Here is a 25,862-nt window from a genome sequence, read left to right on the forward strand (position 1 = left end):
ATTTGACCTCATTAAATTAAATGAATATTTGGTTTTGTAAACTCTTAATTTGTGTTATATAAAAAGGACATGCATTTTCCTATAATTCTATACCCAAAGTGACATTTTCCTAATACAAAAAAAAATGTTATTGAAGTTTAATCATAACAGGGTAGAATGTACAAATGTGAGAAATAAACAATTCTGTCACAACATGGAAAAATAATTATGGTGATAAAGAGTTAAGCCTGTCTTTCCCAAACTGTGTCCATGGAACAGTAGGGCTTCACGAAGCTTGACTTTGTGTTGAATGAACAATTGGAGTAATTAATTTGTAGGCCTACACATGAATTAATTCCGCAGTAAATGCAGAACAGAAAAATTTTGATTGTTTTAGCTCTTCTTTGAAACGGGAAAATTATGTAATAACATCAATATGAACTTTGAACTACTCTAGATTTGGCCCTAGTTGGAAACAAAGACACAATTATCAACCATTAGATCTAAATGATTTCTAGTCTAGTTTGTCTAAAGAGTACCACAATATTCTAAAACAAAGTATTGTAATTTTACTTTTGTTTCGTACAAACTATTTTTGTAAAGCAGCTTTTTCTTTTTATGTTGAAACAAAAGACATGGTAGAGTAACAGGCTGGACACATCAGAGTTTGGAACTCAGGTTATCAATGTCATGCCTAGGCTGATACCAAGTATTAATGCTCTTTAAAGACTCAATACCATCAAATTGATCAAACCCTTAAGTTTTCTAATGTTTATATAGATCTGTATTTTATTTTAGTTTTGTTCTTGAAATAGTTGTTTATGAATTATTTTAACCAATAGGAAATAATCCAATGTACAAACTAATCAAAGTGTTCTGCTCAATTCTCAGAATGGAATGTGCAAAGTGTTCAGATAAAGTTCGGTAGTATTACCATAGGGCATAGAATGTGAATGTGGTAATGATTGTCACACTTTTTATGTTATGTAAATGGTAAATATTTCCTTGAAATAAAATTACATATTGTGACATTATAAAATTCAATTATAATGTGTAATGGCTTCAATACTCCATCCATGGATCCTAGAAAGCAAACAAGAATAAGCCAAAATAACATTCTTATGAGGGGAGCCCTGTACTGCTCTGAATTTTAACTATTAAACTTCAGATAAAATATATTTTTATTACTTTGGATGTTTTAAAAAAAAATGTCTGAAGCAAAAAGTGTACATAAAAGTATTCAAGTCACAGTTAGGATTTAGTAAAGTTGTACCATGAAACAAATCCTATAACTCATGACTTAATCACAAGTATCTTTAAGACAGATGTAAAATTTACCTTGTCTTTGTCAATTTCTGTGATGCCTTGTTAAAGACTTTACATACCAGGCAGCCATCCATCTTCTAGAGTAGGCACAGTGGCTGAGTGATAAATGGATTAACTTCCAAACTGTGGGCCCTGGGTTCAAATCCTGGTGAAGGCTAGGATTTTTAGATTCAGGATCATTAGGGTGCCTCTTAGTCCATCCAGCTCTAATGGGTACCTGACATTAGTTGACCACTAGGATACCTTTGCTAACCATGGACCTCAGAAACAGATGACCTTACACAATCTTCCCTAGAGGCAAACTTTACTTTTACTTATAATATTTAATGCAAAGATCACTCATTCACAGTCCATGTCTTTGTCCGCTCAGTGACATTATCTACTCAGTGACATTATCCACTCAGTGACATTATCCACTCAAAGCAGATTTTGGAAACTTGTTTCATGAATGTTGATAAAGTCATAGAGCGTGTGCAAAAATGACTTGATTTTTAGCAGCCCTCAAAAAGGGAATAGACTCTATTAGTTTTGTGTGGTCCACCTGTCCATCCATCTGTCCCGTTTAGATCTCATAAACTAGAAAAGATATTGAAAATTCGACATCATGAAATTTTAGACCATTCAAAGTTCTGATGCAATGGCTACTTTTTTGTTTTCAGAAGTCGAAAAATTTAATTTTTAAAATCAACTGTAAGCAGTTTTTTTTAATAAAAATACACAATTTTTACAACTATTTTTTATTAATACTAACAAACAAAGGAGACTATTTAGTAAGGGAGATGACCATTAACCATATTTTTTAACACATTATGCAAACAGTTTTAGATTTTTTGTCAAAATTTTTTTTTCCAAAATGTATTACCAAGTTAAGAGATTCCCCCTTTACAAGACAATTAGATACCGGTATATTAGATAATCATTCAATAACTTCAGTTAGGCAAGGTTCACATTTAGCTTCACCTTCACCTATCCCTTAGTTTGATGGACCCTTGGGGCACCACACAAGATCTGTCTTTGTCTTTTTCCTTTTCTCTCTGCCTTTGATACAATTTCATTCACTGTCTTCCCATCGCTTTCTCTATCTTCCTCTTCATCTTCTTCCTGGTATAGTTCTCTGAAAAAAGATCTTTGCGAGCCCTGACAATCTATTGATGTTGCCATAGAGTTTGAGTTCACATTTTTTGACAAGTCATCATAGGGTCCAATAGCTGTATTAATCCTGTTTCTTATCTCTTCATTCATGATGCAGTCCTTGTAAGTGACACCTAGGATTTAACTATAGCTTTATACTATTAGTTCATTGAATGTATATGAATATTAACAATGTAATAATAATAACATTAATAAATCTCTGTAACCTGTGGTATCAAGTCATTAGTCGTACAAACAATACAACAGCACGTCTCTTCTTTTTGTATTGACGGAGATAGGGTTGTAGTTGTTGATAGTTTGTGGCTCATAGTTTCTGATATTCTTTCTGAAAATATTGAAACCTACCTGTTTATCTACCTGAGCTGACCACTTCTGGGGCTGATTTTGAGTTTGTGTTTCCACACAAACTTTCTTTGTAACCTTGTTATTATTTGTATTAGGATTGTTTAAGTGTCCTCTATAAAGAGTTTTGTATTGTTTTTCTTTAGGTTTCTCTGTATGGCTGTAATGTATATTTTAGCTGAAAACACTATATTATGATTTTTGTCCCTTTTATGTTACATATTTTCAAAATTATTTCATCTCTTCTATTTTAGGTACATTGTGTTCAAAGGGTTTCCCCCACATGTCATCAGCAACACTGAGGATGACCCATTTAAGTTTGTTCGATTACTCAATGAGTCTTACAGCTTGAATCTAAACAAAATTAATACTTTAACTTCTAGAAACCGCTATGAGAATGATATGAAAAATATTGGCCATGCAACTCTCCCAATACTTCCAACGTGAGTAAATTTTACTGTATAGGACCCCTTCAAGTTAGAGTTATCTACAAACTCAAACTATTGATGTGTATCGATATGTATATTTTCATTCAACACATGTAAACAAACTATCTTGTTTTAAGTTTGCTTCAGTGATTTCTGCATTAACTTTGTAAAATGTTTTGTAAAATGTTTTACATATTTCAGATGTTCCTTCAGAGTTGACGATAGTTTACTTCCTAGTCCAAACCTCCCGCAGGACGACGGGGGATGGGAGCGGGCTGGGTTTGAACCCGGGACCATCGATAAATCCAAACGACAGTCTGGCGCGCAAACCGCACGACCAGGCTTCAGAAGCATTTTAAGATGAACAACAGTCAGTATTAGAAGGACTTAGTTCTATCAGCGCAAATATTGGGATTACTTTGGAATGTATTTGTTACTGGAATGAAAATATGAGATGCAAATTTCATGAGGATGTTTAGATACCTACATCCACTATATTGTTGTAACTCTAGGGTAGGCACTCAACCTAAAGGCAGGCAACACAACACAGTGTAACAGGAAATAAAGACAGGTGTTTATTCACTAGGACAAATACATAGCATCCTTCAGCTTCCTCAGAGTCTTTCTACTAATTTACCAGTCCTTTACACAGCAACCCGAATGTGGACCAACGACAGCCTTCCCCGCTTCGCTCCAGGTCCCTTCTACAGCCTTCAGGCAGCACCAAAAGCTGGCTTCTTAGTTTCCAAACATTCAGACTCTTCACAATCCCTGATGCAATGTTCTTCTCTCTGTCCTAATCTTTTTCTCTCCATCCTAGTGTCTTCCTGTTTACGTTCACTAGTGCGCACCTCAAGCACTGGTGCAAGGCAGGGTTATAACAATATCTTATCTAATAAGTCACAGAAGTTCCATTTAAAAAAGAAGATAATTATATATGTCATGGCTATATTTTGTATTTTTGAGAACTCTAGGTATCACTTAAAAAAATCAAAGCTGCTAATCCCTTATTCTTCTTTCTAAATTACGGCAGTCACTGAGGAATTTTGCATTAAAAATAACTATACATAATTAGAGCAATCAAATTGTTGGATCGCACACAAAATATACATTCATAACCTAGTTTCTCTTAAACATTATATATGAAATTTACAACAAATTATGATGAAATTTTCTTATTATTAATGAAATAAAATAATTAGCAAAATTTCTTTTTTTTATTACAATTTTTGTATGTTTTTTTGGAAATGAAGATTGTTATATCCTGGCCTGAGATCCTTGCCCAATTTTCTGGCCTGATATCCTGACCCAATATCCTGGCCGAATATCCATCCTGGCCTGGTATTGTGACCTTGGTCCAATCCTCCTGCAGGATTGCATGGAATGATTGCAGGCAGGATTTGAACTAGAAACCTTCAGATGACAGTTGGAAGGGCATACCACTTAACTATGAAAAAGAATAGTTTTTAAATAGTTTTAGTGCTTAGCAAGATAAAATTAAAAAATATCACCCTTATTTGTCAAGTAAGTTATGACGTGTCATTTGATCTATTAATTTTTTTTTTACTCTTGTTACTTTAAGTACTAGAAAAGAATAGTAACTTCCACCATATCTATTGCATTCAATTGTTAAACTTGGTTATAGTGTTTGTTTTCTGCCTTCAATAAAAGTTTATTGTTACAGACCACTGTCCATACTATCTCACAAGCCTCATAAATTCCTAAACATTCAGCAAAACTCTTTGGTCATTGTTTGCGATGATAACATCTTTGAGCGTGAAGCCAGATTACTTGCAAGTAAGTTCCCTGAATGTCCACTATCTTTTAGTAGTAGCAAAAGAAATATATTAAATATCAGCATATGACTACTGACAATCAATATTAATTTGTTTTTTTTTATGGAAAAGTTGTCCTCTAGGAAAACGCTTAGGACAAAATAATCTACTTTTTTTAAGTAACGTCTGTATTTTATAAGATAAGAAGATATTGTATCTTCTCTTATAAAAAGCAGACATCACTATAAAAAAAAAAGATAATTATATCATAGGCCAATACCACATCAATGTTTTAATCTGCTAAGTATTTGGCTTTCCTGGTTGGTTTATCATGCTACCAGTTCTATGCTTTTATTGCTCAAGGGAAGAAGAACCACTTGTATGAACTTGTCTTAGCATAAGGAATAAGAAATAGTCCATTATCTTAGTGTTTTAGTTATCAGGTTGTGTTTTAGTACTTAAAATAGATGATTTGAAGTAATGTCTATATTTTATAAGATAATGTAAGATATTCAGTGTTTTATGTAGGCCTATTATTACTACCTAACACTTTTCATGGGGTAAGGGAGGGGATATGTGAAACTAAAGGGATATATGGAAATACATGGAAATAGGCTATTGACATAGGTGTGAAGGTTATAGAGATGTGGGCTGGAAGAAAAATGATGAAAGATATATATGTGGGAAGCGTGGTCGAGAGGCTAAGTGTGCTTGAACTTGGCTTGACTTGGCTACCTAGAAGGGGGCTCGAGGTTCGACACCCGACTCAGGCAGAGTTCTGTTTACTGAGCTCCTAAAGGCAGCACGGAAAACAAACTCCAAGATACCCCCTCCATCCCACTGGTCCTCAAATGAGATTGGACCAAAAGAACTCTGAGCATGCTTTAAGCATGAAAGTAGCGCTATATAAAAGCTATAATTAAATGAAATGATATTTAATTTAAACAAAAATCTAACTCACTACAAAAACACATCCTTACTCTCTTAAGTCTCTGATTTGTCTCTCGTTCAACTATCACCCACTTGACTTTATAACATGGGGTTATGATAGGCTATTGACATTGATGTACAGGTTATAGAGATATGGGATGGAACAAAAATGATGAAAGAAAGATTTAAAAAAAACAGCAACACCTAATTGTACTTTTTTTTTTTTTTTTTACTTTTTGACATAGCATAAGCCATAGTTGGTATCAAAACTAGCTTTCATTTCTTTTTTAGCTGCCTGGAATCTGACAATGGTCAAACGTTTACCATCCAAAAGTTTTATCCATTTTGGAAAAAGAGAAATGGATTTGGAAAGTGGAAAAGTATTTATAACAGAAGGTAAGGAATCTATTTTTTTTTTTGGTGTTACTTTCGTGTGTCTTTTTTCTCTCCATTCTTTCAAATTTCTTTCTTGCACATTTATTTTATGAGTTTCAAATTTTCATTCTGAAAGTAAGATCAATACATTCTATTCGAAATCTACCACAAGATAGCCGTGAAGACAATGGGCAGGGTTTGAGTTCAGCACTATTATGATAAACCACATAAACAGGCAGCTATCCAATTTTAAGAAGCACTATAGTTCATCAAAACTCTTATTACTACTAATAATGTTCCCCATTTCTATAGGGGGTTGAGTGGTAAGGTGCTTGGCTTGGTTTCTGAGGTGTATTGAGTTGAAATCTCAGTGAAAAAAGGGATTTCGGATTTTAGAACGTCCTTTGATCCACCTAACCATAATGGGTACTGACATTAGTTGGGGAAAGGAAATCACTGGTCTTTGTACTGGCCATATGAAACCCTTATTTAACTGTTGGCCATAGGAACACATATGAATTTTACAGTATTTATCCTGTAGGTTGCAACGTCTGAAAAGGTTACTTTTTTTTCCTCATTTAAATCATCCTTCTTTTATCTTTTGTTACTGTTGATCACTTGTTGGATTATAGCCTCAGACAGCTAGTACAACTATTCCAATTTAATTAGTGACACCATTAGTAAAATCACTAAACTTCGACTTACTTCAGGACAGAAAAATAAAAAGTAAAGTAGCTTTAATACATAAAACACTGAACCATAATTTACAAATAGAAAAACCAAAACCTAATGAAATACTCAGAAAGACACAAAGATATAGGTACATTTCATATTACATATGCTAGAACAAATTTGTACAAGTGCTTCTTCCTAAATCAGTCAGGAAAACCAATGACTTGGCAGAGTTTCAGTCATAACCAGTTTGAAACATGAAATGCATAGGACATAATTATCTTCTTTTTTTAAGTAATGACTGTAGTTTGAGGGATCTATTAAACAAAACTGATGCAGGTTTATTATATTTTAGTGAAATAAACTTTAAATAACTTTAACAAACTTCTTTCTTTAAAAAACTGAATATAACTTTTTAAGTAATAAAGAGAGATTCTATTTGAGAAAAGTTATACATCCTGTAGTATTAAAATGAAATGATATTTAAACTAAATCTAACCCTCTACAAAAATATGTCATTACTCTTTGATTCGTCTCTTGTTCAACTTTCATCCACTTAACTTCATAACATGAATTATAGCTGTATATATGAGGTTATTCCCCCTTTTACATTTTCTACACATTTTTTATCTCCCACTTCCCATTCTGAGATCAAGTTGAAATTTTGCATAATTATTCATGGTCCATGACAATACATCAATCAATAACAAAATTTACTAATTAGTTAATCAACTAATGGTAATTAATTAATTTAGTTTTATATAGGAGGAAAAGAAGAGCCTATTCTTGTATTATTGAGATATATTGCAGTGGATTTGCAATTCTTTCCCTTAGATAAGCTTTTGGTTTTAAAAAAGTTTTTTTTTAATTATACTTGTTATTTGTAATTTTTCAAATAACTTTTTATGATAGCACTTTGCTTCAACAGGAATGGAACAAATTGAATAGCAACAGTTAAGTGCTCAGTGTCAAGATGTTGAACATTCATTTCAATTATTCACCATCACCTATCCCTTAGTCTGTTGGACCATTGGGGCACCACACTAGATCTGTTGACCATCTTTCTCCATTCCCTCTGTCTTTGCCCTGGATAGAACCTCTTTCAATATCAGGCCCATCCTTTTGTTTATGTTGTCTTCACATCGCTCTCTGTCTGCCTCTTCTTTTTCCTTGTACTGTTCCCTGAAGGAAGCCAATCTCTGTAGTAAATATACTTAAATTGAACCAAAGAGTAGATTTTAGCAGTAAGGACTAAGAGTAAACAAAGCAGGAAATTGTCTGCAGACGTGACAAAATGCTATTTTGAATTAAATTTTTTTTTCATTTTTAAGCCTACAGCCTGAGTGTGAATGTGGCCCAGCAGGCAATCAATGTCTATGCCATGTCCTCAGCAGGGGCTTTCTACGCAGTTCAGACATTGTTCACCCTGGCAGGAGATACATACAAGGTAAGTTACATGGGGTCAGGGAGGTCAGGGTTATTTAGTCCCGGTGCATCAGCCAATACTCTGAATCTAAGAATTAGTTGTAATATATCTGCGCTCCATGATATGGATGAATTTTCATAGGAATTAAACGAATTTTTTTTTCCAGTTTTGACAGTTATAAACAATTGTCAAAAAAAAAACACACAAAAAAAACATTTATAAATATGTATAAAAAAAAAACTTTGATAACAAAAGTAATGTTTATCTTAGGGGAATAGCTCAACCTTTACAACTAAATTTCAGTAATTTAGATTTTTTTCCCTTTTTTGATATCAGACAAAATTTAGTATTTACCAATAATTAATAGACTGATTGGTTAATTTTTTAAATTGATTTATGTGTCGTTAGGTACAATAAATAATTCTTTCTTTATTTTATTCTTTTGCGAGGTTATTTGGCCTATGCATAAGATGAAAAATGCCACTTGTGTCTTAATATAAATTGACACATTGGAGAAAAAACACTATAGTGTATATTGATACTGTGCAATATTGTTTAAATCTCTCATAGGTTGTAACATCTAAGAAATGACAGCAAATTGTTAAGTTCAGAATGAGGTTCTGAATAAATTATTATATCCTGTGTTTATTTTGTATGTAGTGCATTTAAAAAAAAATTTTCCTCCACTTTCTCTTCATGTTCCTCACATGCATTCTTTCTTTATTCTTACAACCAGCCAGCATCTATATATTATTTTGTAGTTTCTTTTCAATAATTCTGAAATGATGTTGAAAGAATATTTAAATGATATATAAACAAACTCAACAAAAGCTATTTTAAGTTTATTTACTTATGATGACATTAAATTGTGAACATTATGCCGTCAAAGGGACACATTCGCTGACAATCAATTTTTAATAACATTTTCATGTGAACAACAGCAATTTAAAGAGTCATGTTTCTACAATGTACAATGAAAATATTTCAGCTCCCCGAGATTAATCTAATAGATGCACCCAGATTTGGATATCGTGGATTGATGTTGGATATAGCTAGGAACTTTCATGGAAAAGATACCATCAAAAGGTGAGAAGTTAAATGCATTCATCTCTATATGTAGTCTTAACTATGACATTCAAGAATACTAGCCTGGCCTATACAAGTAAAAAAAAAAGAAAATGTATAAAGTGATACTTAACATATTCTGCAGTCGTAGATGATTATGGTACATCTCTTGATCATTTTTTGTGATTGTGAAGCCCTATTGGGACAATGTACAATGCAGATAAAGTGACATTTGCCAGACATTTTGTGTTTTGGCTTTTCTTCCCGAGCTGAGGCCAATACTTTTTCACTGTTCATAACTTTCTTTGCAACCATCTCTCTCAACATAATGCAGTCTTGGTCTATGTCTCCTCATGTTCCCTGCTTTATGGTTGATTACATGCACTTATTGAAGGTGTGGGTGACTACTTTTTTTGTTCCCTTAATGAGCTGTCAACACAGGATAACCTTTGTGATAGGCTCACCATCCATCCAGTAGACTTCTTCTTCTTCTTGAAACTGTCAGGTAGAGTTGAGTCTTCTGCGCTTGGAACTCTAGGCCAGCAAAAGTGAACAAGAGCTCCCTCTCACCGGCCTGAATGAGAATAGTGTACACTGTTCTGTCTGGCAGGTGGGTCAAACTCATGGCAAGAGGCCGCGTACACTAAGACCCCCTCCATTTTCCTTTTCTATACCAGGCTAACTGTGCGGGACATGCCATTTATGTAACGGCCCCTTGAGGAACAGCGCTGGATTGTGACAAGGTTGTTGGAGCTTTTTTACAACTCTGTGCAGTGCAATGAGGATGCTCTCGCACCCCCTTAGGCACCCCCACGGGAGTCTTGTTTTGCTACCCTTTAGCCTAATCGTTTCCTCTTACGACCGTTTCCACCCGGGTGTCGCTACCTGGTTTTGGCTGTAGGCGTAGCGGCGTGGGTGTGTCCGTGTGTTGTAGGTACCTCTTCTGGTACGGCTATAATGCTCCTCTTGGCGATGTACTTTATTAGACGCACTGGATTTGCAAGTGCGCAACATTACTAGTATACTAAGGTCTCTAACGACAACATTTAGAATTACTGATGAACACACTGGTAGCAGACGTAAAGTTTATTATATATAGGATAAATTACAGAAAATACTAGCGACTTCAGCCGTCACAAAATATACACCAATAAATACTGGCTGTTCATGCCATGTGGAATAAGCAATCACATCAATGAAATGTTCAAAATATAAGTCCGAAGAAAACTCTCAAGTTAACATTAAATCAAATTCATTAAGGTACATATTACAGACAGAGAAAATCGTACATCCACTCTCTGCTGGAGTTCTTCACTAACTAACTTTGACCCTTATTTCAGAGTCCTTTAACTTATTCACATAACCTCGTGCTTGCCCGCACGGAATATTACAATAGGTGACTGAGTGTCACTTCATGTCACAGAGATTCTAAAACTGGACTGTGACATACGCCCCACACTCCAAAAAGATTTTTGACCAAAAATCTTTGACAAATATATTTTACATTAATATCACTGTACAAATATATATGAGCTTAGTCCATTATTCTATCAAGTGCTGTAAGTTCACTCCAATTGCTCATATCATCTTATATAATCTTAGTAATTATGTATAACATCATATAAATTACTGAGTCCAAAATGTATAATCATTTATATACTTAATTCACTGAGAGCAAAATCACTGAAATGTAACATTAATTGTAATGAAAAGTACCTCCATCAAGTGTTAACAAACTTTATGCATACATTTGTACTGAAAAAAAAAAAATTTTGTACAAACAATCACATGCTAATCAGTATAAAAAAGGAAAAAATATACAAGTTATTTCACATCCAATGTCATACTATAATTGTAGATGCACAACATTATTAATGTGTATCATTTGACACACTGAGTAAATTTACTCAAAATTATTACTGAAAAAAAGATTTCATATTTATTTACAATTGTGATTTGCTGTGTCAATATATCATACTAAGTTTTGCCATCATCAAAAAAATAAAAAAAAATTCAGACACATGTCAATCCAGTTCAAGGTTGACCTTGCATAAGACCACTATAAATAGTCTGAGTGTAGTCTTGAAGTACAATAGTAAACAAATTTCCATGTTTATAAACATTCATTGTAGTATTCAGGTGTGTAAAAAATTTTAGACAATATTTACATCTGTGAGTTGTTATGAAAAAAAAATTCAGGTCAACAGTTCAAGTAGTTCACTGTTGTTTACATCTCATTGTTTACATTGCTGTGCACAATCAGTAATGAAATACAATATATACACACAAAATAAACACATCTGGTATTTGTCATATTACAAGTTGACAATAAAATACAATGAGTAGAAAATAGATGATCTGTTATTTATCATAAGCATAAATGTCATCATGACCCAAAAGAAAAGTGTAACAATAAAGTGTCATGACTTGTTTGAAAAATGGCAAGAAAAAATGTCAGGTTGACCTGATTGAAAAAGGTTGTTTCTAATTACATTGTGAAGTTATGTGATCTATCTTGAGTTCTTATATCTACCCATTTAACATGTGCTACATTGCTGAATTCTCCCATAATAGTTTGCCATCTAGTGTATCCTGATAAATTCTCTACTCTAATAATGTTATCATTGGTTAAGTGGTTTGTAGTAGGACTTGTATCTAGTTCACAAATTTCACCCTTTTTTGCTGCCCATTCCATAATTTCTTCTTTACTTAAATCATTTACACCACTAACATTACCAATTATTAAATCTTGTGCTGGTGTATCTAAGATAATAACATTTACTTCTCCAGTTATCCATGGGGTATCTAGGTGTATTCTGGCTGTATCACAAATATCAAATTTCTTTTGATTAGCATATGTAAGTTTGATCTTTTCTGGCAGTTTTTGATCTGGTTTTACTAGTTTTGAATTTATTAATATGGCACTGCTTCCTGTATCTCTGAGGGCTTCTACTTTAATTCCATTTACGTATGTGGGGTATAGGTTCAATTTTGGCTTATTGTAATGCATGTAGGCTGTTAATTCTTCTCTATTGTCATGACTATTATTATTTCTGTGTAGATGGTTATTAGACTGATTGTTGTATGTGTCCCTCCTAGATTGCCTGTTGTTTCTATTATAGTTATTGTGTTGGTAACTGTTTGCAAAATTTCTTCTTTCATTGGGACTTGCACTCTGGTGTAGTCTATATGGTCTATTATTGTAGTTATTGTTGTTTTGTTTGTAGCTGTTTGGGTTGTAGAAACTAGTGTAACTTCTGTATCTGTAATTGTTATTGTAGTTTATAGGAGCTTTGCATTGGTTTTTTACATGACCTTTTCTCCCACAATTGAAACAAGTCTTGGTGTTGGACCATTTGAATTTGTCATTGTTGTTGTTGTTGAATGTTGTTGCTGTGGCTACTAGTTGGTGTAGGTCTCTTTTGTCGATCGTGTGTCCAGGGTGACTGTCTTTAAATAGATTTAGATTCGTTATCAGTTCAGTCTCTGTCTTGATCTTCTTTTCTTTAAGGAAAGTAAATACTAAGTCTGTCACGTTGTTGAGGACATTGTCAATAAGTAGCATGTCTAGGATTTGTGTCGGGTCTTTGATGTCACATTTTGCTAGCTCTAACCATTTTATCATATTAGTCCTCATGTCGAATATTATCCTGTTGAAGTCCCCATCTTTTTTCAATTTAGTGTCCCTGAACAGCTTACGATAGAAGTCTGAATTTTTTCCAAAGTGTTCTAATAATCTAGTCTTTACTGCTGCATAGTCTTTCTTTTGGTCTACAGTTAAAGTGGAAATGATGTTGAGGGGTTCTCCGGACAAATTTGCTAGTAGGTGTTTGGCCATGTCCTCATTGTTAAGACTATAAGTTGAGGCAATATGCTCAAATTGACTAAATAGTTTTCAAGTGTTTCATCTTTTGAATTATATTTATGGAATTTAGAGATGAATGGCTTTGTTGTAGACTGTTGGGTATTGATGTTGGGGTTTGTTTTGGCAGCTTCTAGTTTAGCTAACTCTACTTTGTCTTGGCTTTCTCTTTGTTTAGTTTCTAGTTCTTTTAATGTTTTCTGATGAGCTCTTTCAGCAGCTCTTTCTTCCCTATCTTTGTCCTTTTCTATTCTATCTTTTTCTTTTTCAGTCTTTTCTAATTCTTTTTTGATAAATTCCTTTTTCTCATCCCCTTCTAGTTCCATGATTTTCACTAACTCTAAAATTTTGTCATAGGAAGACATGTTTAATGCTTTGTGTAGTTAAGTGAGAAAAGAAAAAAATGTACTGTGTTATACTTGTCAATACAGTGTGTGTCAATTATTTAACATGTGTATTTTACACAATAATATAAAAAATTCAATCAATGGTTACAATGTAATGAAAGAATGTAGTGATAATTGTCCAATGTATAGATCTAGATCAAAATTTACTCAGTTACTCAATTATAAACTATTCAAATTCAATAGTCATAAATATCAATATATGTTATACATGTGTGCTGTTGTGCCAGAGTAAAATAGTAAAAAATGTAAATTAGTAAAAGAAAGAAAAATATATGTACAGTATAAGTAAAAAGACAAACACAGAAACAATATAGAGAACAACACAGTCTGCTTTTAAAGAAATTAATAAAAGGTAGAAATTTGACAGGAGAAATACAGATATATGGATACAGGACTTTTAAACAAACAACAATATAGATACAGATTAAGTACACTGACAGAAATACAAACAAGACTCAACAGCTAAATAAATAATTTCCCACTATATTCTATGACCTCCGTACCAACAAGGAGAGCCTCAAATGCATTGGGCCTTATAGAGGTTAAAGAACAAATAGGATAGACCCTAATAGATTCTATTGTTATGATAGTTCATAAAATAGTCCCTCTCCAGCCACCCTTAAAAGAACACTTAGAAAAATGAAATCAAAATATGGCTCCAAAAATGCCAAGAGTTATCAATTACTGACTCTACTAACAATCAAGTTTAATTACTACTATATCAAAGCAAAATCCATGTACTTTATAATCATATGCATGTATTTAATTTGTTAATAGTGACTTACAGACTCTTTTCTTGTCGACTAGTGTAGTTTAATCCTCTTCTCTCTTGTAGCTTGTCAAATGCAATTACAGTTTGGGTGGTTCGCTAATAATCCATGTATAGGTAATCCAATTTAAGAATAATAATCCATGTATACTATAAGTAATCCAATTTAAGAATACACGTTACTATGAGCATTAAAGTGGTAGAAGAAAAATAATCCAGTTCAATGCCATAAGATGGCTCAAATGCTCAAATTTACAATACAGATAAGTTCTGTCAAGTACTCCAAAGTAATCCACAAAATAATCCAAATAATCCAAAATAATAATCCACCAAATAATCCAAATAATCCAACAGTACTTAAGTGGAAGACTTCAGCTTAGATAATCCAAATATGTAAAGTCTCTGAAAAAAAAACAGCATGGCCATAAGTGAACAGAAGTCTAAATGGAGGACCTTCTGTATAGCAATGTAAGGTGAAACCTCGACAATGCAAGAGCGTGTCAAACGTTGGTGACGAGCGCTCACGTGGAAACGATGTATCATCTGTCTTCAGGCGACGCCTTGAATTTTTCACCCACACAAATGTATCAGCTGTCTTCGAGCGACGCCTTCAGTTTTTCACCCACACAAATGTATCAGCTGTCTTCTGCCGATGGTGATGTCACGCCGTGCTAAATCTCAAGATGTCGACAATAGTGGAGAAATAGGCATTGACCAGGTTTAAAATATACAAGCTATTGATGTTAAGTTCGATTTGGTCAATGATGAAGTGGACTCTAGTAAATACGGGTCAGGTCAACCGGTGAAAAAGTGCAGGCTCAGGTTAGTTCAATGATGATCTACTTGAATACTTGTGGCTGGTTTCGCTTGAGTGGTGTTTGAGTCCGTGCGTGTCTAGAACACAACATACTGGCCACCAAATGTCGCTACCTGGTTTTGGCTGTAGGCGTAGCGGCGTGGGTGTGTCCGTGTGTTATAGGTACCTCTTCTGGTACGGCTATAATGCTCCTCTTGGCGATGTACTTTATTAGACGCACTGGATTTGCAAGTGCGCAACATTACTAGTATACTAAGGTCTCTAACGACAACATTTAGAATTACTGATGAACACACTGGTAGCAGACGTAAAGTTTATTATATATAGGATAAATTACAGAAAATACTAGCGACTTCAGCCGTCACAAAATATACACCAATAAATACTGGCTGTTCATGCCATGTGGAATAAGCAATCACATCAATGAAATGTTCAAAATATAAGTCCGAAGAAAACTCTCAAGTTAACATTAAATCAAATTCATTAAGGTACATATTACAGACAGAGAAAATCGTACATCCACTCTCTGCTGGAGTTCTTCACTAACTAACTTTGACCCTTATTTCAGAGTCCTTTAACTTATTCACATAACCTCGTGCTTGCCCGCACGGAATATTACAATAGGTGACTGAGTGTCACTTCATGTCACAGAGATTCTAAAACTGGACTGTGACACCGGGCGCCACTATGAGGCAGGGCAGCATGCCCGGGTCATCCAGTAGACATAACCAAGCCAGTCCAGGTGGCCATTGTTTGAGAATTGTAAAGATGATGAGAAGTGAAGCAGGACATTTAGACGCAGTCATTTCGGAATGATGGTCATTTTTGTGTAGGACATTTTGGTGGAAAATGTTTTAGTCACTTATAATAAATAACTGATTTTATAATGTCTTTAAAAAGAATGATACACTTCTATGTTTTTTCTGGGTTTTAGTGTTCTATGGAAAGAACAAAAGTTTTTTTTGTCCATTAGGTTTGGTATTTAAGTTTGTTTGCTAATATTATAATGTTTACGTTTTGATAATGATAAAAAAAAAACACTGAAAAAAAAGAAAAAGATAAATAATGACTGTCCTTTACATTTCACACACCTTGCTGATATTTTTTTGGGTGGGAAAAATATGTCAATGTCATGGTCTCGGCTACCACAGGAGATTGGAGCAGGCAGAGTTTGAACCCCTGGACCATCTAGACATGTCTTGAGCTCATACTTCATGACCATAGTAGTTTGCAGGATATTCTTGAAGCAGACAAAATTATTTTTTAAAAATTTTTATGGGGAGGGGGGTGGTTGGGAGAGATACTGTAGTAAAGTTTAATGAAAATATCAATGTTTATTCTAAAATGTTTTTAATTGTTTTCTAAATTATTGTTACAACCACCCATGCTAAAAGAAAGATTAATTTGAGCAAGTATGTCAGTGTTGCAAGCTTTTCTTGCCAAATTAATTAAATAGTTACACTCAGAGCCATATTAATTAAATAGTTACACTCAGAGCCATATTAATTAAATAGTTACACTCAGAGCCATATTAATTAAATAGTTACACTCAGAGCCATATTAATTAAATAGTTACACTCAGAGCCATATTAATTAAATAGTTACACTCAGAGTTATATTAATTAAATAGTTACGCTCAGAGCCATATTAATTAAATAGTTACACTCAGAGCCATATTAATTAAATAGTTACACTCAGAGCCATATTAATTAAATAGCACACTTAGATAAACATCTAGGGAGTGAGGGCTTTTCACTGGGGTTTTTGTTCCTCCTGCTATATTTATACAAAATGTTACTCTATATTTTACTTAAATTTGTCTTTCTTAAATGTATATTTCAACCTACATTTTACACTGCCTTTACTTTTAATATTTTAATTTGAATGTTTTCATTTAAAGTATGGGTTATAAAAGTTACAATACACTACTGGAATATGGCCCTGACTTTTTAAATGTAAATTTTATGTTTTAACAAACTAATAATGATTATCTTTATTTGTTACTAAAAAAAAAACAACAACAAAAATCAACTGATACTTTTTTTTAATGTTGCAGGTACTTGGACCTAATGGCAATGTACAAACTCAATAAATTACATCTTCACCTGTCAGATGATGAAGGTTGGAGGCTGGAAATACCTGGACTTGAAGAGTTGACTGAGGTAATATGTCCTTTTAGACCTAGTGATCCATTGGGGCAAAGGAGTTAAACCTCTAGTGTTTTTCTTTGGTCAATGGTTAATTAAGATATCATGTGATTGCTATTGCAACAACCTGCCACTTATTTTCCACAACTAATGTCTGGTACCAATTAGAGTAGGTTGAATTCAAAAGAATCCTAAAAATCTCAAAGATTAAAATCTTAGACTTCCATGTGATTCATGCCCCTCTATAAAAAATAAATCAATTTATGGCTGATCCACTATGCCCTTACCCAACATTCTTACTAAATTTTTTTTTCCTTGTATTATCCTTGTAAACTTTTAAAAATATGCTTATTATAACATCTTATTGTATGAATTTACAAGATTTCACTCTTTGTTCCGCGCATGCAACTTGTATGCCAATCAAATAGATTTTAATCTTGGAAATGAATATAATTGTAAACTCAAATGTTTATTTAGCAAAATATTTTTATTAAAACACATTGACTAGATTGGTGGACAACGATGTCATGATCCAACTGAGACTAGATGTATTCTACCATTTCTTGGACCCCCATTAGAAAAAAAGTCCCCTGGATCTGGATATTTAACAGTTTTAGATTACAAGTAAGGTAATTTTTTCTTTACTTTTTTGTTCTAGTATTAATTTATCTCATTTGTAAAAAACATTTTGATTCATTGTAATATCTACTGAATATACTATATAGAGAACTACTGCGGTATGCAATAGATCGCCATATAGAAATCATTCCAGAAATCGATCTTCCTGGTCATTCTCATGCTGCTATCAAAGCCATGGAGGCCAGATTTTTGAAACTGTACAACACAAATTTGACAGCAGCGCAAGAGTGAGTATACAGTAGGTCTTGAAGCCATATGTTGTAAAAATTAAACTTGAATCAAAGTTTATTAAACAGCATTCAGCATTAAAATTCTACAAATGTTTGTGTAAATTTAAACTTTCCCTAAATGATTCTTTTTTTTTCATTCTCCCGTCGTTTCTGTTACAAATGAAAAACCACATTTCTTCTGAAAAGAAAAATTATTTGTTTGTAAATGCCCTTCCAATCCCTTATTTTGTATATTACTGAAGTTCCTTCAAAAGAAAAGATAATTATAATGTCTTACACATGGACATATGTTAATGTAGTCATGCATGTTAATTAAAGACTTAACTTCGGCATAGTCATTGGTTTCTTGTCTCAGCTAACTTGTTACATGGTCTAGAGGAGCATTTGTTCAAATGTGTCCTAGCAAGCATGGAATTAGAAATGACTTTTGACGTTGTATCTTTCTGAGTATTTTATAAGTTTGTGTTTTAATTATTGTATGTTATGGCTCAGGTTTTATATTCTTTTGCTACTTTTTAGTTTAGTAACATGAAGTACTTCTAATGTTAATCTACTCAAATGTGAATATTCATTTTTTTAAGCAAAAATAATATTTCCATATTCTATTTTTATACAGGTATCTTCTGTCTGATCTAAAAGACTCTTCAGCCTACTATTCTGTTCAGAAATTTAAAGACAATGTCGTCAACCCATGTCTCCATTCAACTTATGCTTTCATCAACAAAGTAGTTGGTGCTCTCCATGATATGCACAAGAATATAAACCCTCTGAAGGTTGTTGCCTTTTGATAAAGATCTTTGTCTATTTTTTTTTGTAATTTAAGTTTTCATATTTTGGTAATTTTGTATTTCATGTCATCAAACAATATAAATACTTTGATATAACCAGTTAGCAAGCCTGATCACTGAATATTTTCTAAAAGATGTCATTACAAACTTTGGCTACATAACATTCTTGATGTTTATAAAAGTGCAAAAGGTATACAGATAGTAAACCCTGCTGGACTCTATAAAAGTACAGGACCTTTGGGTCATGAGGCCTTCATCAGCTTCAAACAAAAAAAACAACCCAAAAAGGTTCTCAATTAACTTATCTGTCTGATTTTGTGGTTGGCGATCAGAGGCAAAGTAAAGTTCCTCTTTCTGACTCGGGATCTGTAAGGCAGATGATGTTAAGGTCATCTGTTTCTTTGGCCAACGGTTAATAAGCAGAGTGCCATGTGGCCAGCATAATGACAAACCGCCTTTTCTTTCCCCAACTAAAGTCAGGCACCCATAAGAGGTGGACTCAGGGATGACTTAAAAAATCTGTAGATTGTGGAGAGGCAGTTAGACTGATGAGTGTGACAGGAAACAAAAAATGTGAGACATTGTGGAGAGGCAGTTAGACTGATGAGTGTGACAGGAAACAAAAAATGTGAGACATTGTGGAGAGGCAGTTAGACTGATGAGTGTGACAGGAAACACAAAAAAATGTGAGACATTGTGGAGAGGCAGTTAGACTGATGAGTGTGACAGGAAACAAAAAATGTGAGACATTGTGGAGAGGCAGTTAGACTGATGAGTGTGACAGGAAACAAAAAATGTGAGACATTGTGGAGAGGCAGTTAGACTGATGAGTGTGACAGGAAACAAAAAAAAATGTGAGACATTGTGGAGAGGCAGTTAGACTGATGAGTGTGACAGGAAACAAAAAAAAATGTGAGACATTGTGGAGAGGCAGTTAGACTGATGAGTGTGACAGGAAACAAAAAATGTGAGGGGAGAAGAAGCCTGAACGTTTTTCTCAATCTCATATAAAAAAAAAATGTCTGCAGGCTGTTGATCCCACATATAAATAAGATTGTTCACTGTAATGTTGTATAGCCGCTATAAGAAGATCAGTGGTACTCCTGATTAATTATAGACAATACTATTAGTTTCATGATTCTAAATGGCTCATCATGTTTACCCATGTAACACTAAAACTTTTCAACTCTGTATCATTTTTATTAATAAATGACTGGGGGAGTGGTTGCTGAGTGGTTAAGGGCTTGGCTTCCTAATCTGGGATCCTGGGTTTGAATCTGAGTGAAAGCTGGGACTTTGAATTTCTGGATTTTCAGGACACTCCTGAGTCCACCCAACTCTAATGGGTGCCTGACTTTTGGTAAGGAAAGTAAAGGCGGTTGGTCATTGTGTTGGCCACATGACACCCTGCTGGCCAAAGAAACAGATGACCTTAACATCATCTGCCCTATAGACCACAAAGTCTGAAAAAGGAATTTAACTGTTTATAAAATCATATTTTATTAATAAATAACTGCTCAGTGTTATTAGCTATTTGATTTGTTGGATTTAGGTCTGCAGTGTCTCAGTTATAACATACTAAAGATCTTGAAAATGCTTGACAATATTTGGGCTAATAAATTTATGTAATGCTGTTTATTTAGCTTTTAATTATTAAACAGTAATGTTAAACCTAGATTTTTTTTTTACAGATATTCCATTTAGGAGGTGATGAGATTCCTAAATCTGCATGGATTAACTCTCCAATCTGTAGAGTGCTGCATCTGCATGATGATGTCAGGACCCTTAAGGAGATATTCATTGTCAAAGTGTCAGACATTCTTGGTAAATACAACCTTGAGGTAGCTCTCTGGCAGGATGGATTTGTTGCCAATCAGATTTTCGTCTTGCCTAGGTCTACATTTTCAGAAGACAGGTTATACAATTTTTCTCTTTATAAAATATTAGCTATAGTCCATCTAAGGGTCTGACATGGTGTGGAAGCACTTAGGATTGGCCACACCTGCATCACACACTCCTTTGTGCTAAAGGGAGAGAAGCCCCCACTGTGTCATTAATGTAATGCTTTCCTTGTCGTAGAGCATATCCTCCTTGATTGCCCCAGATACCAGGATATTAGAAGGAAATATTTTAGAACAGACAACTTCAAAACACTATTTGATTGCGTTGATCCTGGGAAAATACTGGGCTTTATCTGGGAGGTGCTGTTGACTACTGAAAGTACTTATAAATATTTACATGTTTAAAACAGATGTTATTAGGTTATTAAAATCTTTATTATTTGAGCTGTGAGTGGACCTTATTTTTAATACCTTAGCTGTGTAACTTTTAGTACTTGACCTATAAAGGGGAAGTAACCCTTGAGGGATTATTAGCATCATCATCATCACTCCTTTGAGTTCCTCATGGAACATAGGGCCTCGACAAAAACACGCCACTCTCCACGGTCTCTTGCTAGCTTTTTGATGGTGTCCCAGCTCTTCCCGGTCTTCTCTGCTTCTTCAAGTACACTGCGTCGCCATGTTCTTTTTGGTCTTCCTCTGCGTCTTGTTCCCTGGGGGTTCCACTCTAAGGCCTGCCTAGCTCTGTTGCTGGTATCTTTTCTAACGGTGTGACCAATCCATCTCCACTTCCTCTCTAAGATCTGCACTTCTATATTTTTCTGTCCACTCATCTGCCACAGTTTGGTGTTTTCTACTTTGTCATACCAGTGTATTTTTAGGATATTTCTCAGGCATCTGTTGATGAAGGTCTGTATTTTTTTTGTTGTGGCTTCATTTGTATTCCATGTTTCAGAACCATACAGTAGGACAGCCTTGACATTAGAGTTAAAGATTCTTAGTTTAGTCTTGTTTGAGATGTAAGGAGATTTCCAGGTTGGTTTTAGCTTATTATTAGCATGACATGGCCTAAGTTGTGCTGATAAGCCAAAAATCCAAAATATCAAATATCTAGCTCTAAAAAATTTTAATGGCAACTTTTGATATAAAAATGTACATAGTCCTTTTTTGCATATGGGCATTAATATAATCTCTTAATATGAGATGTTCGTTATTTGTGTTGGTTTTTTTAAACTGAACTTTCAAGTAGAGCTTAACCTAAAGTTTGTTTTTATTTCCATGCAGATAGTATTTTTTAATAGCAACTATCAATCATAACGGCTACAATACCTTTATATCATAAATTCATTATTTCCACTTGTAGGGATATCCATGCTTACATCTGGAATGACATTGCCGATGTTTACCAAGCTGACAAAATGGCAAGAGAAGGATACCGGGTAATGGCAGCTCTCAGGTTGATTTTTTAAAATATGCATTAATTTATAGACTCAAACCGTCTAATAATTTTTGTTGTTTCCCCAACCATTTTCCCTCGTAGTTTTTACACTGCCTTCTTTTCCATTAGCCTATTTACCCCATATCTAGGTCTAGTGCACATTAACCCTACCAGCCCTTCGCCCCTGAAACAAACAGTCCCCTATGCCTTGTGTTCCTGAGGGCCACGCTTCTTTTTACAACTTTTATATCAACTCACTCTGTCTGTCTATATGGTAAAAAGTTTGTTCACTTTATGTCTCCCTCACCCAATCTTGGATCAAGCTGAAATTGTGCACCATTCTTTCTTTTACTTGACTGCACAAAAATCAATAAAAAAAAAAATTAACCAATTTAGTTAATTTTGATGGTATTTTGAATGGGGGAAAGAAATTGTACTTGACAGATGTGGGGGTATAAGTTGAATTAGTCCCCATGAAAACTCTTTGAGCTCTGAGTGAATATTTTTTATGCATTTAAAAAGCAATTGTGTAAACATTCACCAAGATACTCGCCACTTGAAAATATTTTTTATGTTTTTCTTATTGCTTATTATCTTTGAAACTCTAGATCTAATGAAAAACACAATTTTTTTATCAATCGATCTCTCACAGTATGATTAAGTGGAAGTAAAAACAATTACTCTTTATTAAATTCTTACTCCTGGGAGTCTAAATCAACTAAAATAATGATCAAATTTAGGCTTAAGCCTAATATTTATTACAAGACTTATAATTTTACATGCCTGGTTTATTTTTATTGCAAATGTTTCATGTAAAATCACACCAATTCAAAGTAAATACATTGGGGCAACTATTGGCAAAGATAAACATGTAAAGTAATTATGATTGCCTGGTTATTTTTAAATTTGGACACCAGTCTTGGAGTCTTAAACCATAATACTGATTCCACATGTGAACAAAAATGTGTATAAATGTCTGACACTTTGACAATGAAGATCTCCTGGAGGGTCTTGACATCATCCTCCAAATTCAGTCTTCTACAGCATGGAGAGTCAGATTTAGAAATCACATCACCACCCTAGGCCACTAAAACACGGAATTAGTTGCCTGAATCAGTCAGGAAAACCAATGGCTTAGAGTTTAAATCTTATTATACACTCCAGTGAATAAACTACAGAAGAAAAATTATTGGATTGATCAAAGATGTGTATAGTTTCACACTTATCAGCTGATTACCATTTCTAGGTGAACTGTCTGTAATAGCAGGTCAGATCACAAAAACGCGTGGAAGAATGACAGACAGACCCTTTCAGACAAGCATAAACATGGGAAAAGGTCAAGATAAGGAGTAGGCCTACAATGTGATAAAATAGGGTCTAGAAGTTTATGTGTATAAGGATATTAACTGTAGAGTCACTAATCAGGGTAGGAAAAAGTCCTTAGTCATAGTATAGGGTTAGTTGGTTCCTGTAACTACAGTTACTTTTTCATGTTTGAGTTTGAAGTTATTAAACTCAAGAAAATTATATCTATCACTGTGTCATTCATTGTGTCTTAGTAGTGATTGAATTATATTAACAGCACCTCCGAATCCGCATGTTTGATGATTGTGGAGAAAATTCAACATATCTCTCTCTTTAGACACATTTGTGACACTAATTAACATATTAGAAATAAAATGTATGATGCCACAATGGTGTAACGTTGCACTGTGCAAAAATGGATATTAATTTGTTAAAATTGAAATAAAAATAGATTATTTTTATCTTCAACATCTTTTTTGAATAGCAATTGTAGCAAAAAGCAATAGTAATTATACTATGTTAAAAATGTTTACAATGCTAAGATTTCAATTTCAACAATACACTGTTAAAAAGTTAACAATTTTGTTCATTTGAAAATATGTGATAAAATTTTATCTTTTTTTTTTCTTTCACTTCTTGTCCAAGATATTTGTTGTCTAAAAATTCCTGCTTTAGGCTTTTATAAAGAGAAGTGTTTTGTCTATTTTAGGTCATCCTTACTGGTGCGGAACACTTGTATTTCGACCACCCTTACGATGTGGACTCATCAGAGCCTGGCCTGACCTGGGCTCACAAAATGCTTTCCACTAAAGATGTTTACTCTTTTGTCCCAGATGACTCCTTTTTGGACCTCCCGGTAGATTGCAATGGCAGCCTGTTCTGTCCACAAAGATCAATACATATGCTGGAAGGTATACAAAATAGCTTTCAGAAATTAACATACATAATTAAACCTGAAATATTTTATCATTTATCTTTATTTTGTTTCTCTTACAGATATGGTTTAATTAAGGTGGTTTAATTTTGATTAATGGCATAAACAGCCCAACACGCCAATATTTTTGTTTTCAGCTTTGATGTTTGCTAAAGCTGTTCTATAAATATTTAGAAAATTATTTTATTAGGTTGTGTGGTCATAAGGCTAAATACACTTGGACTTGGCTTGGTTACCTATGAAGGGGGCTCGAGCAGAGTTGTGTTTACTGAGTATCTATAGAGTCAGCACAGAAAACCTTCTCGCAGATACCCCCTCTCCCCACTGGTCCTAAATGAGATTAAACCATAGCGCTTTGAGCATGCAAATGAAACTTGCCCTATATAAAATCTATTTAAAAAGAAAAAAAAACGTATATTCCTATGTCAGGCTCTGTAATGATGCTTTTAAAGGCAAAAAAAATCCCTTTAAAATATTTTCCAAAGCTTAAGCTATACTTATCTTTCATTGCAGTCAATATTTTTGAAGACCTTTTTTTAAAACAGTATTTATGCACTTATTTAATTTTTTCTTTAAATTCTTCCTTTTTATCTCTATGTACTAATTCTCTGATCAATATGTAAAGAACTATTAAAACGCAAACTAAGCTAGGATGGTGGCTTAGTGGTAAAGTTCTTGGCTTCCAAACCCATGGATTTCAGGTTCAAATCCTGGTGAAAACTGTGATTTTTAATCTGAGCCCACCCAGCTCTAATGGGTACCTGACATTTTTTTGGGGGAAAAGTAAAGGCCATTGGTCCTTGCGCTGGCCACGAGACCCTCTCTAACCATGGGATACAGAAACAAATGACCTTACTTTATCTGCCCCACAGATAGCGAAGTGGGAAAGGGCAACTACTACTACTAAGCTAGGATGGCTGCCTGGTCATGTGATATTTGCGCTAAACTGTTGTTCAGTCGTATTGATGGTTCTGGGTTCATATCTGGCCCACTACCATCCCCATCTGGTCGTGGATGGCAGCCTGGTCGTGCGGTTTGTGCGCTGGACTGTTGTTCAGATTTATTGATGGTTTTGGGTTCAAACCCTGCCCGCTTCCATCCCCCATTGTCCTGCGGGAGGTTTGGACTAGGAAATAAACTATCTTCAACTCTGAAGGAACATCCAAAACATGTAAAACAAACTAACTGGAGGCTTGGACTTTGAAAGAACATCTG

The 25,862-nt window shown here is 34.2% G+C and overlaps 1 protein-coding gene across 6 annotated transcripts in view; it reads left to right on the top strand.

Moving 5' to 3' along the window:
• LOC106055839 (beta-hexosaminidase-like) overlaps nucleotides 1-25,862 on the top strand; it is a 48,445-nt gene that overhangs the window by 17,667 nt on the left and 4,916 nt on the right. For all 6 annotated transcript variants that reach the window (XM_056027065.1, XM_056027067.1, XM_056027063.1 and 3 more), the window contains 12 exons: nucleotides 3,054-3,242; nucleotides 4,912-5,024; nucleotides 6,224-6,328; nucleotides 8,311-8,426; nucleotides 9,394-9,491; nucleotides 17,382-17,487; nucleotides 17,981-18,096; nucleotides 18,198-18,338; nucleotides 18,958-19,114; nucleotides 20,821-21,044; nucleotides 22,334-22,409; nucleotides 24,423-24,624. In XM_056027065.1, coding sequence (XP_055883040.1) covers nucleotides 3,054-3,242; nucleotides 4,912-5,024; nucleotides 6,224-6,328; nucleotides 8,311-8,426; nucleotides 9,394-9,491; nucleotides 17,382-17,487; nucleotides 17,981-18,096; nucleotides 18,198-18,338; nucleotides 18,958-19,114; nucleotides 20,821-21,044; nucleotides 22,334-22,409; nucleotides 24,423-24,624 — 1,643 coding nt within the window. The remainder of the gene's footprint in view (nucleotides 1-3,053; nucleotides 3,243-4,911; nucleotides 5,025-6,223; nucleotides 6,329-8,310; nucleotides 8,427-9,393; nucleotides 9,492-17,381; nucleotides 17,488-17,980; nucleotides 18,097-18,197; nucleotides 18,339-18,957; nucleotides 19,115-20,820; nucleotides 21,045-22,333; nucleotides 22,410-24,422; nucleotides 24,625-25,862) is intronic.

The sequence above is a fragment of the Biomphalaria glabrata genome, chromosome 4, assembly GCF_947242115.1.
Source record: "Biomphalaria glabrata chromosome 4, xgBioGlab47.1, whole genome shotgun sequence".
Taxonomy (NCBI): Eukaryota; Metazoa; Mollusca; class Gastropoda; family Planorbidae; genus Biomphalaria; species Biomphalaria glabrata.